Genomic DNA, 17,539 nt, shown 5'->3' with positions numbered 1-17,539 from the left:
GCCATAATGAACCAATATCGTCCAACCATGTATCGTGATACGTATCGTATCGCTGTTAAAATGTACACCGCTACTAAAAGGTCATACATGAAATGAATTGAATGCATTTTCCAGGCCCGTATCGAGGAGCTGGAGGAGGAGCTGGAGGCAGAGAGGGCGGCCCGGGCCAAGGTGGAGAAGCAGAGGGCGGAGCTCTCCAGGGAACTGGAGGAGATCAGCGAGAGGCTGGAGGAGGCCGGAGGGGCCACGACCGCCCAGATAGAGATGAACAAGAAGAGGGAGGCCGAGTTCCAGAAGGTACGTATACCGTAGGGGCCCCGGGGAGGGGCCACGGGGAGGGGGAGGGGCCCCGGGGAGGGGCCACGACCGCCCAGATAGAGATGAACAAGAAGAGGGAGGCCGAGTTCCAGAAGGTACGTATACCGTAGGGGCCACAGGGAGGGGCCACGGGGAGGGGCCACGGCTGCCCAGATAGAGATGAACAAGAAGAGGGAGGCCGAGTTCCATAAGGTACAGTATATGTACACGTATTCGAACCTTCGCTCGTTAGGGTTGGCACCTGAATCTTAATTAATGGGCTTGAACCATTCGTTTTTTTTAAACTCGAAAATATTTCTCTGCGAGAATGCGATATGCATAATAAGAGTACTATGTTCATGTTGTGTTTACATGTTACATGTTTAGATGTCAGGGGGGCAAACAACCGATGCGCAAGTGCGCATACGTCGTCAAAATGTTTTCTGCGCGTAGATCAAAGGCAGGTTATGTAGAGAAATCTGACAGGCATTCAAAAGCAACACATAATCTGCGATTAGACGCTTGACGATGTAATTATTGTGACGACCACCGACCCCCCCCCCCCCCCCCCGTCCCCCCCCTCCCCCCCATGCAGGTTCGCCGTGACCTGGAAGAGTCGACGCTGCAGCACGAGGCCACCACCGCCACGCTGCGGAAGAAGAACGCCGACAGCGTGGCCGACCTGGGCGAGCAGATCGACAACCTGCAGAGGGTCAAGCAGAAGCTGGAGAAGGAGAAGAGCGAGCTGAGGCTGGAGCTGGACGACGTGGTGTCCAACATGGAGCAGGTCGTTAAGACCAAGGTGAGCTGGACGACGTGGTGTCCAACATGGAGCAGGTCGTTAAGACCAAGGTGAGCTGGACGACGTGGTGTCCAACATGGAGCAGGTCGTTAAGACCAAGGTGAGCTGGACGACGTGGTGTCCAACATGGAGCAGGTCTTTAAGACCAAGGTGAGCTGGACGACGTGGTGTCCAACATGGAGCAGGTCGTTAAGACCAAGGTGAGCTGGACGACGTGGTGTCCAACATGGAGCAGGTCGTTAAGACCAAGGTGAGCTGGACGACGTGGTGTCCAACATGGAGCAGGTCGTTAAGACCAAGGTGAGCTGGACGACGTGGTGTCCAACATGGAGCAGGTCTTTAAGACCAAGGTGAGCTGGACGACGTGGTGTCCAACATGGAGCAGGTCGTTAAGACCAAGGTGAGCTGGACGACGTGGTGTCCAACATGGAGCAGGTCGTTAAGACCAAGGTGAGCTGGACGACGTGGTGTCCAACATGGAGCAGGTCGTTAAGACCAAGGTGAGCTGGACGACGTGGTGTCCAACATGGAGCAGGTCTTTAAGACCAAGGTGAGCTGGACGACGTGGTGTCCAACATGGAGCAGGTCGTTAAGACCAAGGTGCGTCGGATCGTTAAGACAAAGGTGAGTCAGATCGTTAAGAAGACCAACATGAATCAAACGTCTCCAACAAGGAGCAGATTGCAAAGTGAGTCAAAAGTCCTAATTATGCAGAATCAGGTCAGAGTGATCGTGTTGATTCATAACAAAATAAAAATCATGTAAAAAACTGTTTTCAGACAAACATGGAAAAACTGTCCCGAACCCTGGAGGACCAGATGACCGAATACAGGACGAAGAGCGAGGAAGGTCAACGCGCCATCAACGACTTCACCATGCAGAAAGCCAAGCTTCAGACGGAGAACGGTACGACAAAACGGCTAAATGACAACTGTAGCAAGACGAGGAAAGATATTATATGGATATCCATCTCATTGCAGTGTTTGAGTTTGATTTCAGCTCTAAATGTAAACATTGTTGGAGGCTGATAGTGGCCCTCTGGAGTGAGTGTGGAACTATAGCGGCCCTCTGGAGTGAGTGTGGAACTATAGCAGCCCTCTGGAGTGAGTGTGGAACTATAGCGGCCCTCTGGAGTGAGTGTGGAACTATAGCGGCCCTCTGGAGTGAGTGTGGGAACATAGTGGCCCTCTGGAGTGAGTTTGGGAACATATAGTGGCCCTCTGGAGTGAGTGTGGGAACATATAGTGGCCCTCTGGAGTGAGTTTGGGAACATATAGTGGCCCTCTGGAGTGAGTGTGGAACTATAGCGGCCCTCTGGAGTGAGTGTGGAACTATAGTGGCCCTCTGGAGTGAGTGTGGAACTGCAGTATAGCGGCCCTCTGGAGTGAGTGTGGAACTATAGTGGCCCTCTGGAGTGAGTGTGGAACTGCAGTATAGCAGCCCTCTGGAGTGAGTGTGGAACTATAGCGGCCCTCTGGAGTGAGTGTGGAACTATAGTGGCCCTCTGGAGTGAGTGTGGAACTATAGTGGCCCTCTGGAGTGAGTGTGGAACTGCAGTATAGCGGCCCTCTGGAGTGAGTGTGGAACTATAGTGGCCCTCTGGAGTGAGTGTGGAACTATAGTGGCCCTCTGGAATGAGGGTGGAACTATAGCGGCCCTCTGGAGTGAGTGTGGAACTATAGCGGCCCTCTGGAGTGAGTGTGGAACTATAGCGGCCCTCTGGAGTGAGTGTGGAACTATAGTGGCCCTCTGGAGTGAGTGTGGAACTGCAGTATAGCGGCCCTCTGGAGTGAGTGAGGAACTATAGTGGCCCTCTGGAGTGAGTGTGGAACTATAGCGGCCCTCTGGAGTGAGTGTGGAACTACAGCGGCCCTCTGGAGTGAGTGTGGAACTATAGTGGCCCTCTGGAGTGAGTGTGGAACTATAGTGGCCCTCTGGAGTGAGTGTGGGAACATAGTGGCCCTCTGGAGTGAGTGTGGAACTATAGCGGCCCTCTGGAGTGAGTGTGGGAACATAGTGGTCCTCTGGAGTGAGTGTGGAACTATAGCAGCCCTCTGGAGTGAGTGTGGGAACATAGTGGCCCTCTGGAGTGAGTGTGGAACTGCAGTATAGCGGCCCTCTGGAATGAGTGTGGAACTATAGCGGCCCTCTGGAGTGAGTGTGGAACTATAGCGGCCCTCTGGCGTGAGTGTGGAACTATAGTGGCCCTCTGGAGTGAGTGTGGAACTATAGTGGCCCTCTGGAGTGAGTGTGGGAACATAGTGGCCCTCTGGAGTGAGTGTGCAACTATAGCGGCCCTCTGGAGTGAGTGTGGGAACATAGTGGCCCTCTGGAATGAGTGTGGGAACATAGTGGCCCTTTGGAGTGAGTGTGGAACTATAGCGGCCCTCTGGAGTGAGTGTGGGAACATAGTAGCCCTCTGGAGTGAGTGTGGGAACATAGTGGCCTTCTGGAGTGAGTGTGGAACTATAGTGGCCCTCTGGAGTGAGTGTGTAACTATAGCGGCCCTCTGGAGTGAGTGTGGAACTATAGCGGCCCTCTGGAGTGAGTGTGGGAACATAGTGGCCCTCTGGAGTGAGTGTGGGAACATAGTGGCCTTCTGGAGTGAGTGTGGAACTATAGTGGCCCTCTGGAGTGAGTGTGTAACTATAGCGGCCCTCTGGAGTGAGTGTGGAACTATAGCGGCCCTCTGGAGTGAGTGTGGGAACATAGTGGCCCTCTGGAATGAGTGTGGGAACATAGTGGCCCTTTGGAGTGAGTGTGGAACTATAGCGGCCCTCTGGAGTGAGTGTGGGAACATAGTGGCCCTCTGGAGTGAGTGTGGGAACATAGTGGCCCTCTGGAGTGAGTGTGGAACTATAGTGGCCCTCTGGAGTGAGTGTGGAACTATAACGGCCCTCTGGAGTGAGTGTGGAACTATAGCGGCCCTCTGGTGTGAGTGTGGGAACATAGTGGCCCTCTGGAATGAGTGTGGGAACATAGTGGCCCTCTGGAGTGAGTGTGGGAACATAGTGGCCCTCTGGAGTGAGTGTGGAACTATAGTGGCCCTCTGGAGTGAGTGTGGAACTGCAGTATAGCGGCCCTCTGGAGTGAGTGTGGAACTATAGTGGTCCTCTGGAGTTAGTGTGGAACTGCAGTATAGTGGCCCTCTGGAGTGAGTGTGAAACTATAGTGGTCCTCTGGAGTGAGTGTGGAACTGCAGTACAGCAGCCCTCTGGAGTGAGTGTGGAACTGCAGTATAGCGGCCCTCTGGAGTGAGTGTGGAACTATAGTGGCCCTCTGGAGTGAGTGTGGAACTATAGTGGCCCTCTGGAGTGAGTGTGGAACTATAGTGGCCCTCTGGAGTGAGTGTGGAACTATAGCGGCCCTCTGGATTGAGTGTGGAACTATAGCGGCCCTCTGGAGTGAGTGTGGAACTATAGCGGCCCTCTGGAGTGAGTTTGGGAACATATAGTGGCCCTCTGGAGTGAGTGTGGAACTATAGCGGCCCTCTGGAGTGAGTGTGGAACTATAGTGGCCCTCTGGAGTGAGTGTTGAACTGCAGTATAGCGGCCCTCTGGAGTGAGTGTGGAACTATAGTGGCCCTCTGGAGTGAGTGTGGAACTGCAGTATAGCGGCCCTCTGGAGTGAGTGTGGAACTATAGTGGCCCTCTGGAGTGAGTGTGGAACTGCAGTATACCAGCCCTCTGGAGTGAGTGTGGAACTATAGCGGCCCTCTGGAGTGAGTGTGGAACTATAGTGGCCCTCTGGAGTGAGTGTGGAACTATAGTGGCCCTCTGGAGTGAGTGTGGAACTGCAGTATAGCGGCCCTCTGGAGTGAGTGTGGAACTATAGTGGCCCTCTGGAGTGAGTGTGGAACTATAGTGGCCCTCTGGAGTGAGTGTGGAACTATAGTGGCCCTCTGGAGTGAGTGTGGAACTATAGCGGCCCTCTGGAGTGAGTGTGGAACTATAGCGGCCCTCTGGAGTGAGTGTGGAACTATAGTGGCCCTCTGGAGTGAGTGTGGAACTGCAGTATAGCGGCCCTCTGGAGTGAGTGAGGAACTATAGTGGCCCTCTGGAGTGAGTGTGGAACTATAGCGGCCCTCTGGAGTGAGTGTGGAACTACAGCGGCCCTCTGGAGTGAGTGTGGAACTATAGTGGCCCTCTGGAGTGAGTGTGGAACTATAGTGGCCCTCTGGAGTGAGTTTGGGAACATAGTGGCCCTCTGGAGTGAGTGTGGAACTATAGCGGCCCTCTGGAGTGAGTGTGGAACTATAGCGGCCCTCTGGAGTGAGTGTGGGAACATAGTGGCCCTCTGGAGTGAGTGTGTAACTATAGCGGCCCTCTGGAGTGAGTGTGGAACTATAGCGGCCCTCTGGAGTGAGTGTGGGAACATAGTGGCCCTCTGGAATGAGTGTGGGAACATAGTGGCCCTTTGGAGTGAGTGTGGAACTATAGTGGCCCTCTGGAGTGAGTGTGGGAACATAGTGGCCCTCTGGAGTGAGTGTGGGAACATAGTGGCCCTCTGGAGTGAGTGTGGAACTATAGTGGCCCTCTGGAGTGAGTGTGTAACTATAACGGCCCTCTGGAGTGAGTGTGGAACTATAGCGGCCCTCTGGAGTGAGTGTGGGAACATAGTGGCCCTCTGGAATGAGTGTGGGAACATAGTGGCCCTCTGGAGTGAGTGTGGGAACATAGTGGCCCTCTGGAGTGAGTGTGGAACTATAGCGGCCCTCTGGAGTGAGTGTGGAACTATAGTGGCCCTCTTGAGTGAGTGTGGGAACATAGTGGCCCTCTGGAGTGAGTGTGGGAACATAGTGGCCCTCTGGAGTGAGTGTGGGAACATAGTGGCCCTCTGGAGTGAGTGTGGGAACATAGTGGCCCTCTGGAGTGAGTGTGGAACTATAGTGGCCCTCTGGAGTGAGTGTGGAACTGCAGTATAGCGGCCCTCTGGAGTGAGTGTGGAACTATAGCGGCCCTCTGGAGTGAGTGTGAAACTATAGTGGTCCTCTGGAGTGAGTGTGGAACTATAGCGGCCCTCTGGAGTGTGGGAACATAGTGGCCCTCTGGAGTGAGTGTGGGAACAGAGTGGCCCTCTGGAGTGAGTGTGGAACTATAGCGGCCCTCTGGAGTGAGTGTGGGAACATAGTGGCCCTCTGGAGTGAGTGTGGAACTGCAGTATAGCGGCCCTCTGGAGTGAGTGTGGAACTATAGTGGCCTTCTGGAGTGAGTGTGGGAACATAGTGGCCCTCTGGAGTGAGTGTGGAACTGCAGTATAGCGGCCCTCTGGAGTGAGTGTGGAACTATAGTGGCCTTCTGGAGTGAGTGTGGGAACATAGTGGCCTTCTCCTTCCATCATCACCTCCTGGTCCACACAGGTGAGCTGATCAGGCAGATGGAGGAGAAGGACTCTCTGGTGTCCCAGCTGACCAGAGGGAAGCAGTCCTACACGCAGCAGGTGGAGGACCTCAAGAGGCAGCTGGAGGAGGAGGTCAAGGCCAAGAACGCGCTGGCCCACGCCGTGCAGTCGGCCCGCCACGACTCCGACCTGCTCCGAGAGCAGTACGAGGAGGAGCAGGAGGCCAAGGCGGAGCTGCAGAGAGGTATAGGTCTATAGTCCAGAGCCATAGAGCAGTGGTTCCCACAAAGTGGGGGTCCAGGGACCCCCCCAGGGGTCATTGAGGGAGTTCCAGGGGGTTACCAAAATGGATAAAATAGATCGATAGAACCAAATGGACCCTTATAGGTCTGTAACTCTGAGAGTGTACAAATGGTAACAAATAGACCCTTATGGGTCTGTAACTCTGAGAGTGTACAAATGGTAACAAATAGACCCTTAATGGGTCTGTAACTCTGAGAGTGTACAAATGGAACCAAATGTACAAATGGAACCAAATGGGGCGGCGGTGGCTCAGGGGTAGAGTGGCTGGATGGTAACTGCAAGGTTGCCAGTTCGAACCCGGGCTCCCCCAGAGTTGGTGTCGAAGTGTCCTTGAGCAAGACACTGAACCCCTAATTGCTCCTTATGTGCTGGTTGGTGCCTTGCATGGTTTCCGCCGCCATCGGTGTGTGAATGGGTGAATGTAATGCACAATCTCTGTAAAGCGCCATGGATAAAGGCGCTATATAAATGCACCATTTACCATTTACCAAATGGACCCGTTAGGGTTGTTACACTCTCAGCGTTAAATTCACATTGATTTTACAATAATAAATTGGGGGATCCCAGAGATAGAAATGCCATTACATGGGAGGTCCGTAGACTAATGCATGTCAAACTGGGGGGTCCTTGAAATTAAACGGGTTGAGAATCACTGCTAGAGCCGTACAAATCTTCACTTATGGGGGTCCCTGGGCATATGTTTTCAAATGGGGGTCCGCGGGGCTAATTAGTGTCAATTTGGGGGTCCTTGACGTGAAAAAAACATTTTTGTCGACTCAATACTAATAATACAATAATAATAATGCAATTCCCGTCATGGTCCCGTCCCTATCAGGCATGTCCAAGGCCAACTCCGAGGTGGTAATACCATAGAGTATATAAAAGGATAGAGACTGATCTGGCGCGAAGCTCCGCCCCCTCCGCTATTCATGTCAGTGGAAGTTGCTCAGTGGCGTTTTAAAGCACCCGGAAGGACCGTCTCAAAACCTCTACTTCCGCATTTGCCAACCAAATTTTGGTTGGCAAATGCGGAAGTGCAACCGAGCGCTCAATGTTAAAGCCCAGCTGCATGGGGTTTCCCGGTCATGAATCCACGGGTCCGCCTGTAGTCCCTCCTCTTACCACTAGGGCCCAGTGATTCAACATTGGAGTGCCTCACTGGCCCCTTGGGTAATACAATAATAATAATGTAATTTCCTATCAGGCATGTCCAAGGCTAACTCCGAGGTGGCTCAGTGGAGGACCAGGTACGAGACGGACGCCATTCAGAGGACCGAGGAGCTGGAGGAGGCCAAGTAAGAATTTAAGAAATCTATTGCTTAAACAGCTACTTCTTACGAAAGATAATAATAATTCATCCTGGTGGTGGCAGGTTTAACCCATTTTGACCTGACAACAGATTCTACAAAATGTCTTCTAAATCTTGACAGTTTTCTGAAAAATCCATGTTTCTGTGTCATTCGTTCTCAAACCTTTTCATGTCAAGGACCCCCAAAAATATATGTAATGGGCCGCTGACCCCACATCTGAAAATATGTTGTTCCAGGGACCCTCCCCCAGAAGCAAAGATTTGAGTTAAAATCGTTGAAAAGAATAAGATTTGTGCCACATTTTCACGATTTAAAAAAAATAGCAGACCTACAAGCTTGTAGCGCGCCACTCGGTGGCGCGCTATGAGCTTGTAGATCTGCTATTTTTCTATAGAGAGAATGCACATGCATGATTTTCCCATCAGGACACGCCCCCCTCATCTAGACTGAGTGGCAAAACATTGAGCAGCATGGAGTGTTGGAGTTTGGAAGCACTCGTTGGAAATCACTCAACCATCCTGCGTACCACCTGTTTCTAAATGTCACATAATGCAGGAGGCAGCAAAATATTGTGTTATTGAAAACAAGCACTTCCAAACTCTGACACTTAACACATAATCAAATGCAGGGCATTTCTTGACAGAAAGTAGCTCATAACGTTTCTATGGTGGATTTTTATGAAACAAAAACTTTGCAGATAGAAAGAGGATAATTCAAGCTTTCCGTACAGCTGCAATGTTGGTGAGTTTTAGCCTGGTTAATAAACCAGACCGAATCAGCCGTTGGCAAAAAAAAAATTGCCTGCCAGCGGATTAGGGTCTGGCGAGGCTCAGTAGCACGCCTCTTTCCTACAACCGAGAACAGGTCGGGCCAATCGGGACACAGTATGCAATATGGGCGGGCTTTGGTACAGTGACGTTCAATGCTTGAGACCTTTGACTGACAGTAGCTCTGACCAATTGCGTCAAAGAGAAAATGTTTGAACCCGCCCCCCGGGAAATGAAATCCAAGTGGAGCCAGCCCAGACTAATATACCGTGACAGTGTTGTGTGATATTAGTCTGGCTTATTAGCCAGGCTAGGTGAGTTTAACATTGTTTAATGCAATCAGACAGGAATTTTCTGTTTGGATGAATGGGCTGTCAAGGCCAGAAAGTAGTTTTTTGCCACGCAGTGGGCGTTCCAGGTACGATGATGTCACGCGCATTCCCTCTATAGATAAAGTATAACATAATGCTTTAAAACACCAAAAGGGGTTCCCGCCCAGAACAGGTTAATGTCACTCCAGAGGAAGATAAATATACTGCTTGTTCTGCGATCTTGGGTGGAATTGAAAATGAGATCCACTTTCTGTTTTACTGCTCTAAATAATGATGATGACATGAGAGAAGTATTTGTTAACAAGATGTCTTCTATCTGTAGGGATTTCCTTGAGTTAGATGAAAAAAAAATGGACGAAATGTTTTGGTAAAGGAGTTTATCCGGATTTATCCGGGACCTGATGACGAGGCCGTCACTTTATGATGACGAAACCGGAAATCAAGTCGTCATCATCTGGGCTGCTAGGGCTTCTGGGAAATTGAGCCCAATGCAAGTGAAGGGGGGTTTGTTTGGACTACAACTTGCTCTGCACTGTGGTTTCGTTCCGCATCGTCATGGCCGCTGGCTCGTCTGATCATAACAAACCATCGAACCATTTTTCGTGGTTGAAAGCTGCAAATACTTCAGCGTATGCTCCAAAGGTAATGAAACAATCTCGGCAGCGTAGAATATTTGATTAAAATGCGGGTAAAGCGTTTTATGGAGTCAAACTGTTAATGTATTATGAGTATAATTTAGACATGCTGTAACTGTAGGCTAAAGGTGAAACCCACCCATGAGGGTTGGGCACGTAGTGTGCAGGACACAAAAACAAATAAATATTCAATCAAAACAAAAAAAACAATCAAATCAAATAAGCTCAGTGATTCTCACCCAGGGCAGGAATTTCAGGGAGGCCACGCACGAAGGCCAATTGACCTATAGCTAAGCCCCTCCCCAAACTGCTATGGTCCAATCACAAGTAACTAAGCATAACATGGGTCAGACAAACCTCTCCACCAATAGTTTTCCTATATGATAAAAACATTGTTTTAAAAAAATAAATGTTACGCACATGTTTTTTCCAGTGCATACGGCAGGCCTTGTTGACTGATTTGGAAGAGATTTGGAAGGTCTGGTTCCAAAAATGAACCAGTATTTAATGTGTCAAATCCATGAAATGTACATTGGAATGAATGACCCGGCTTGAAAGTGTCCAAGTGGGAGTGGCAAATACGCACAAAGGCCAATAAGGGCCTTTCTCTGCGCCACCCTTCTCCCATTGTTTATATTGCGTTTAGTTTCCAAGATGGCCGCAGCACCAGGAGGGGGTGGGGCGGTAGGTGAGCGGGCGGGGTCGGCATATGCCCTTACTGGGCTGCATTCAAGACACTTACCTTGTGTTTGACACCTGACTTGTGTCTGAACACAGCTTTGATGGATGTGTTCTGCCCCCCCCCCCCCCCCCTCCCCCCATCAAACAAAAATGTTTGGTCAAACCATATGGGCTTCCATTGGAAATGCATTGGAGCGGCCATTAAACTCAGACACAAGACAAACGCAAGACAGGTGTCTTGAATGTGTGAACGCAGCCCAGTAAGGACATATGTCGACCCCCATCCACTCCTGGTGCTGAGGCCATCTTGGAAACTAAACAATAAAAACAATGGGAGAAGAGTGGGGCCGAGAAAGGCCCTTATTGGCCGTCGTTGCCCCTCAGCTTGGCCTTTGCGCTGACCGGAGAGACACACACCAGATGTATAATGTGGACTGTATGTTTGTGTAAACACAGGAAGAAGCTAGCCCAGCGCCTGCAGGATGCGGAGGAGGCTGTGGAGGCTGTGAACTCTAAATGCTCCTCCCTGGAGAAGACCAAACACAGGCTGCAGAACGAGATCGAGGACCTCATGGCGGACGTGGAGAGGTCCAACGCTGCCGCCTCCGCCCTGGACAAGAAGCAGAGAAACTTTGACAAGGTATGATGATGATGACACTCGAGTGCTGTGAATAGTTTTTCAATGTAATGAGTCCCGGGATGCAGGGACTGGTCTTTTAGAAATGAGTCCCAGGGACATTTTATGAGTCCCACTTCAACCACGTTAGGATTCATATTTTGCCATTTTTACAAATTGCAGCATTTAACTCCCATTTAATTGTATATGGTTATAATGTGTATTATTCATGTAGAAAACAGAAGAAATGATTATTATAACTAAAGCTATAGCTGTCACGGTGTGGTCATGGAGGCAGAACGACCAGGCCAGGCAGAGAAGTGAATGTTCAAGAGGTTTCATTCTCAAAAACCCACATGGAAAAAATCACAAGGAACAATATACATGTAACTGGGAAATAACTAGGACTAGGAAATAACTAGAAATACACAAGGAACTTGACCACAACATATACGATGACGAACTGACAAGGAACTGAAAACACTGGGGCATATATATAGACAAGACTAACTACACGCAGGTGAACTGAAACACACAATCAACACTGGGATAGGCTAACAGGAGGTGAGACAAGGCAGGTGACAGAAAACAAGGCAGACAGGAAATCACAGAACACTACTACAAAATAAGGTACAGAACATGTAATAAGTCCCAAAACACAGACAAAGTCCAAGGGCAGAGGAGCGTACCGTAACAATAGCAAAATAAACTAGAATCAAAAACAGTACAGTAGTGCATCCTGTGGATGCAGAGGTCGTTGTTTTATTGCGTCCCTTAAAGGACCACTTCACCACTTTTCAACTTCTCTTCCTATAATTGGTCCTAACTAATGTTCATGATAAAATACCACAATTTTTTCGTACTCAGTCTGTGTCTCATAGGAAGGCTGTGGGCAGTTCAGAAACCTGTCCACCAGTGACATCATCGATGGTGGATCCAAGCTAATAGAAACGGCAGGCTTTCTTTTCCTGAAAAGTTGCAATGCAAAAGTTGAAGCCATCGTTCTCACGATAATACAAATCTAAATATATTTTAAAACAAATCTTGTTTTAAAAAAAATCTGCTCAATGATGATGTCACTGGATGATGAACTGCCCAAAGCCCTCCTATGAGACACAGACTGAGTAGGAAAAAATGGTGGTGTTTTATCATGAACATTAGTGAGGACCAATTATATGAAGAGATGTTGAAAAGTGGTGAAGTGGTCCTTTAACTATAAACTGTGTTTTGGGATGAAAAATGCACCCTATTTTAATCTGTGGGAAAGACAACCAGGGATGTGCACACATAGACATCAAAGGGGGCTTCAGCCCCTGCCCTTTTACCCGTCTATAAAACAACAAACTGCCCTTTCCAGACCATGAAGAATATAGCGTTTACTACATGGTGAGAGAAATGCAAATGCAACTCCTTTCCATTCCATGCCATGCCGGAAGGCAGCATTCAGGAGAATTGCTTTTTTTCCTCCGAAGTCTCCTGAACTTGAACACAGTATTTTGCAGTACTGTACTGTACTGTACTGTACTGTACTGTACTGTACTGTAGCTGTACTGTAGCTGTACAAGCCCTCCTCCCTGGCCTGTGCGTGTCTTAGGGTTTGCAACAGTGACACTTGGTGGTGAACAAACGCTATAACGTTAGCTTCGTGCTTAGACAGACAGACCCATGCAGGGACCCAGGGACAGACCCAGGGACACACATAGCTGTCTATAGGAGTGGTTGCGCCACTCAAAAGACGCCTCAAACACGTCTTTGGCGGGTTATGACTCGTCAATATGTTGAATTGTCCGATCCAATATGTATTTATCCCTGCAGGTCCTGGCAGCAGAAGTATTGTTTATTATACTATTATTTAAAACCCTTCAGGTCCTGGCAGCAGAAGTATTATTTATTATACTATTATTGAAAACCCTTCAGGTCCTGGCAGCAGAAGTATTATTTATTATACTATTATTTAAAACCCTTCAGGTCCTGGCCGAGTGGAAGCAGAAGTATTATTTATTATACTATTATTTAAAACCCTTCAGGTCCTGGCCGAGTGGAAGCAGAAGTATTATTTATTATACTATTATTTAAAACCCTTCAGGTCCTGGTGGAGTGGAAGCAGAAGTATTATTTATTATACTATTATTTAAAACCCTTCAGGTCCTGGTGGAGTGGAAGCAGAAGTATTGTTTATTATACTATTATTTAAAACCCTTCAGGTCCTGGCCGAGTGGAAGCAGAAGTATTGTTTATTATACTATTATTTAAAACCCTTCAGGTCCTGGTGGAGTGGAAGCAGAAGTATTATTTATTATACTATTATTTAAAACCCTTCAGGTCCTGGTCGAGTGGAAGCAGAAGTATTGTTTATTATACTATTATTTAAAACCCTTCAGGTCCTGGCCGAGTGGAAGCAGAAGTATTGTTTATTATACTATTATTTAAAACCCTTCAGGTCCTGGCCGAGTGGAAGCAGAAGTATTGTTTATTATACTATTATTTAAAACCCTTCAGGTCCTGGTCGAGTGGAAGCAGAAGTATTATTTATTATACTATTATTTAAAACCCTTCAGGTCCTGGTCGAGTGGAAGCAGAAGTATTGTTTATTATACTATTATTTAAAACCCTTCAGGTCCTGGTGGAGTGGAAGCAGAAGTATTATTTATTATACTATTATTTAAAACCCTTCAGGTCCTGGTGGAGTGGAAGCAGAAGTATTGTTTATTATACTATTATTTAAAACCCTTCAGGTCCTGGTCGAGTGGAAGCAGAAGTATTGTTTATTATACTATTATTTAAAACCCTTCAGATCCTGGCCGAGTGGAAGCAGAAGTTCGAGGAGTCCCAGACGGAGCTGGAGAGCACCCAGAAGGAGGCCAGGTCTCTGAGCACAGAGCTCTTCAAGCTGAAGAACTCCTACGAGGAGAGTCTGGACCACCTGGAGACCATGAAGAGAGAGAACAAGAACCTACAAGGTAATATGTTTGTATAAACTGTTTTAACCTGTTGTACAGCGACCTTGAGCGCCCTGAAAGGCGCCTTATAAATAAAATGTATTATTATTATTATTAATACTAACCCATTTGTGACCGAGTCTGGCAAAGAGTAATTTTTTACAGATTATTAAAGTACAGAATGTAAGCTTTCATATGATGTATCATTCAATGAAATTAGGCCTGACGTCAAAAAAAAAAGAAAGAAAAGTTAGCTCTGAAAGAATATATATTCAAAGATTTGTGCCGCATTTTTACGATTTAAAAAAAATAGCAGACCTACAAGCTCGTAGCGCGCCACTCGGTGGCGCGCTATGAGCTTGTAGATCTGCTATTTTTCAATAGCTAAAGTATAACATAATGGCTTAAAACACCAAAAGGGGTTCCCGTCCAGTATGGGCTAATAATAATAATGGACAAAATGTACTGTTGAGTTGAAGTGGTTACTGTATGTTTTGTCATAATAATCAAGATCTGCAAAGTAACTATAGTGACTAAAGTTTAGTCAAATAAATGTAATGGAGTAAAAGTAGAATTTTTTGCCTCTGTGATGGAGTAGAAGTAAAAGTACTGGAAATTGTAAATACAAATACCTCAAAGTTGTACTTAAGTAGGCCTACAGTAAGTAGTTAAGTAAATGTACAATTTACAATTTAGGCATTTAGCAGACGCTCTTAATCCGAGCGATTTACATTAAGCAAGAACAAAAAGCATGGGAATACATCACATATATAAACAGCATTTATCAAGAAACATGCGTAAGCTAAGAACGTAACTAGAACATATCTATATATAAAGACACTATACATATAAACTATACATATATATTATACTATGCTGTACTGTTATTGTGCTGTCTACATGCCGTGCTATAAGTCTTTTTCAAATCCTAACTAAGTCTAAAAAAGTGCTGTCTAAGGGGGTAGGGTAAGTGCTATGGGCCATGATGGAGTCTGAAAAGGTAGGTTTTCAAACTACGGCGGAAGATCGGGAGTGATGCTGCAGTTCTGATTGCAACGGGGAGTGCGTTCCACAGTTTTGGGGCCAGAAGGGAGAAGAGTTTGGGACGTGTGGAGCGTTGTCCCGGCGTTTTTAGTGAGGGTACTTCCAGCTTCCCTGCGTTGGCTGATCTGAGTGCGCGGGAGGGTTTGTAGGGTTCAATCATGCTGGCAAGATATGGGGGAGCCATACCTTTGGTTGCTTTGAATGCCAGCATCAGAGTTTTGGAGCAATGTACTTAGGTACTTTCCACCACTGGTAACATAAGGTTTCATTCACCTTCGTTATATATTATAATGTACCTTTGCATGGCTGGGACAGATTTAAACATAAGCCAATACTTTATGTGAGGGGCGCTAGCCCCTCCTATGCCCAGCTTTGTGCGTCTGTGTGTACCCCATAGCGATGGTTTGATTGGCCGAGGCCTGAAAAAGTGAAGATAAAAAGTGAGGACTCCAAAAGTGATTGGCCGGAATGTGATGACATAATATGATGATAAGAGTGCCCCTCACTTCACTTGATTGTGTTTTGTTTGTTTTTTTTAAACAGAGGAGATTTCTGACCTGACCGAGCAACTGGGTGAGACAGGAAAGAGCATCCATGAGCTGGAGAAAGCCCGGAAGACCCTGGAGCAAGAGAAGGCCGAGATCCAGACCGCTCTGGAGGAGGCTGAGGTGAGATACAATACAGACCGCTCTGGAGGAGGCTGAGGTGAGATACAGACCGCTCTGGAGGAGGCTGAGGTGAGATACAATACAGACCGCTCTGGAGGAGGCTGAGGTGAGATACAATACAGACCGCTCTGGAGGAGGCTGAGGTGAGATACAGACTGCTCTGGAGGAGGCTGAGGTGAGATACAATACAGACTGCTCTGGAGGAGGCTGAGGTGAGATACAGACCGCTCTGGAGGAGGCTGAGGTGAGATACAATACAGACCGCTCTGGAGGAGGCTGAGGTGAGATACAGACCGCTCTGGAGGAGGCTGAGGTGAGATACAATACAGACCGCTCTGGAGGAGGCTGAGGTGAGATACAATACAGACCGCTCTGGAGGAGGCTGAGGTGAGATACAGACTGCTCTGGAGGAGGCTGAGGTGAGATACAATACAGACCGCTCTGGAGGAGGCTGAGGTGAGATACAATACAGACTGCTCTGGAGGAGGCTGAGGTGAGATACAGACCGCTCTGGAGGAGGCTGAGGTGAGATACAGACCGCTCTGGAGGAGGCTGAGGTGAGATACAGACCGCTCTGGAGGAGGCTGAGGTGAGATACAGACCGCTCTGGAGGAGGCTGAGGTGAGATACAATACAGACCACTCTAGAGGAGGCTGAGGTGAGATACAATACAGACCGCTCTGGAGGAGGCTGAGGTGAGATACAGACCGCTCTGGAGGAGGCTGAGGTGAGATACAGACTGCTCTGAAGGAGGCTGAGGTGAGATACAATACAGACTGCTCTGGAGGAGGCTGAGGTGAGATACAATACAGACTGCTCTGGAGGAGGCTGAGGTGAGATACAGTCTGCTCTGGAGGAGGCTGAGGTGAGATACAATACATCTGAAATGATTTAGTGTCAGCAGTCTAGTTTTAGTCAACTAAATATCATAACATCGGTTTAGTCAAACCTATACAGTTGATTTAGTCAACTGAAATGTATTAGATGTATTATTATTTTGTGATGTCGCTGAAATGCCTGTTTTAAACTCGGCTGTGACACCTGCACACAACCTTTTAATGACTTGTCTTTTAGTTCTACTGGATCTCTTCTCCAGCACTAGTAGTCCCTCCCTGACATTTAGTTCTACTGGATCTCTTCTCCAGCACCAGTAGTCCCTCCCTGGCATTTAGTTCTACTGGATCTCTTCTCCAGCACTAGTAGTCCCTCCCTGACATTTAGTTCTACTGGATCTCTTCTCCAGCACTAGTAGTCCCTCCCTGACATTTAGTTATACTGGATCTCTTCTCCAGCACCAGTAGTCCCTCCCTGACATTTAGTTCTACTGGATCTCTTCTCCAGCACTAATAGTCCCTCCCTGACATTTAGTTCTACTGGATCTCTTCTCCAGCACTAATAGTCCCTCCCTGACATTTAGTTCTACTGGATCTCTTCTCCAGCACCAGTAGTCCCTCCCTGACAAATTAGTTCTACTGGATCTCTTCCCCAGCACCAGTAGTCCCTCCCTGACATTTAGTTCTACTGGATCTCTTCTCCAGCACCAGTAGCCCCTCCCTGACATTTAGTTCTACTGGATCTCTTCTCCAGCACCAGTAGCCCCTCCCTGACATTTAGTTCTACTGGATCTCTTCTCCAGCACTAGTAGTCCCTCCCTGACATTTAGTTCTACTGGATCTCTTCTCCAGCACCAGTAGTCCCTCCCTGACATTTAGTTCTACTGGATCTCTTCTCCAGCACTAGTAGTCCCTCCCTGACATTTAATTCTACTGGATCTCTTCTCCAGCACTAGTAGTCCCTCCCTGACA

At 48.0% G+C, this 17,539-nt stretch overlaps 2 protein-coding genes across 2 annotated transcripts in view; both read left to right on the top strand.

The window, feature by feature from the left end:
• LOC306939895 (uncharacterized protein) overlaps nt 1-17,539 on the top strand; it is a 355,389-nt gene that overhangs the window by 77,310 nt on the left and 260,540 nt on the right. The gene's annotated exons all lie outside the window — the stretch shown is intronic.
• Nucleotides 1-17,539, top strand: part of LOC306940286 (myosin-7-like) — a gene marked incomplete at both ends in the record, with an annotated part of 74,111 nt that overhangs the window by 43,824 nt on the left and 12,748 nt on the right. The window contains 8 exons of the mRNA XM_079525308.1: nt 115-297; nt 893-1,099; nt 1,879-2,005; nt 6,459-6,683; nt 7,947-8,037; nt 10,924-11,107; nt 13,878-14,043; nt 15,610-15,734. Coding sequence (XP_079381434.1) covers nt 115-297; nt 893-1,099; nt 1,879-2,005; nt 6,459-6,683; nt 7,947-8,037; nt 10,924-11,107; nt 13,878-14,043; nt 15,610-15,734 — 1,308 coding nt within the window. The remainder of the gene's footprint in view (nt 1-114; nt 298-892; nt 1,100-1,878; nt 2,006-6,458; nt 6,684-7,946; nt 8,038-10,923; nt 11,108-13,877; nt 14,044-15,609; nt 15,735-17,539) is intronic.

Source organism: Electrona antarctica (genome assembly GCF_951216825.1).
Source record: "Electrona antarctica genome assembly, chromosome: 16".
Lineage (NCBI taxonomy): Eukaryota > Metazoa > Chordata > Actinopteri > Myctophiformes > Myctophidae > Electrona > Electrona antarctica.
This window is presented reverse-complemented; position numbering and strand designations above follow the sequence as displayed.